Source organism: Mandrillus leucophaeus, unplaced genomic scaffold, assembly GCF_000951045.1.
Source record: "Mandrillus leucophaeus isolate KB7577 unplaced genomic scaffold, Mleu.le_1.0 Scaffold151, whole genome shotgun sequence".
In the NCBI taxonomy this organism is placed as follows: Eukaryota; Metazoa; Chordata; class Mammalia; order Primates; family Cercopithecidae; genus Mandrillus; species Mandrillus leucophaeus.
Genome location: NW_012101488.1, coordinates 1,274,154 through 1,275,297, shown reverse-complemented (window position 1 = coordinate 1,275,297; position 1,144 = coordinate 1,274,154). Strand labels below are relative to the sequence as shown.

The following is a 1,144-nucleotide window of genomic DNA, read 5'->3' as shown; positions in this document are numbered from 1 at the left end:
GGAGGCTGAGGCAGGAGAATCGCTTGAACCCGGAAGGTGGAGGTTGCAGTGAGCCAAGATTGTGCCTCTGCACTCCAGCCTGGGCAACAGAGCAAGACTCCATCTCAAAAAAAAAAAAAAAAAAGAAAAGAAAAAGAAAAAGTTATGGCAGAGCCTTCGCTGGCCGACCACCCCTCCAGCTGGGCCCCCGGAGCCTGCTCACCAGCGATTCTGCGGCCCAGGGCTGCGTCCAGTGCGAGCTCCCTCCTGATCGCCTCCTCAGAAGGCCTAGGGGCCCCGGGGAAGCAGACCAGGATGCAGGTCATGTTGTCCAGGCTGCCCTGAAGCCGGTGGAGAAAACGGAGCCCAGTGGGGGAGAATCGAAGGCAGAGCTTCCCAACAATCCCTAAGTTCAAGTCCCCCACTTCATTCTGGTTATGCCCCTTTCTTTCACGTCCCATTCACCTGCCAGTCCTCTCCTACTGGGACCAAACCCGGTCCTAGGCCCTCCCTATTGAGAGAATAATGCCCTTTCCCTAAAGCTCTGCCCGCTCTGATGTTTACCTGCTCTTCCACCTTCCAGCACTAATCATACTTCAGGCCTGGCTCCTACGACCCAGAATCGCCCCATTCCAAAAGACCAAGCCCTTTGTCTTAAATCCCTTCCGCTAACTCTCCCCTCCTGCCTCAAAGCATCCCTCAGGCTCCGCTCCTGTATTTTGGCCCTGCCCACTTCATGCCACGCCCTTCGCTTGAGCCCCATCCCCTACTTCTCTAGCTTTACTTTTGCCTCTGCATCAAAGCCGTCCTCCCCAAAACCCCGAGGCTTTCTCTCTTTGCTGCGCCAAGCCTCAAAGATACCACGCCACGCCCCCAGGACCTTGCACAGGCACGTGTCCAACAGCTGCGCGCAGAGAAGCTCTGGGGCCAGACCCAAGCGGAGGCGCGAAGCCACCAGTCCCGCCAGGGCAGCAGCAGACATAGTGTCCCAGACGCCATCAGAGGCCAGGAGCATGAACTCGTCCTCAGCCTGGCGTGCCAGTGCGGCCACCTCAGGCTCCGCAGAAACAAGCTGTAGCTCGGGGGGCCTCCCCGGAGCCTCCTTGTAGGCAAAGTCGCCCAACGCTCGCGACACGGCCAGAGAGCCCTCGACGCGGCGGCGGCG

General features: G+C 59.2%; 1 protein-coding gene across 1 annotated transcript in view; it reads right to left on the bottom strand.

Moving 5' to 3' along the window:
• Window positions 1-1,144, bottom strand: part of PPM1N (protein phosphatase, Mg2+/Mn2+ dependent, 1N (putative)) — a 10,195-nt gene that overhangs the window by 7,780 nt on the left and 1,271 nt on the right. Inside the window, exons 2-3 of the mRNA XM_011975144.1 lie at window positions 860-1,144; window positions 203-320 (exon numbers count right to left, since the gene is read on the bottom strand). Coding sequence (XP_011830534.1) covers window positions 203-320; window positions 860-1,144 — 403 coding nt within the window. The remainder of the gene's footprint in view (window positions 1-202; window positions 321-859) is intronic.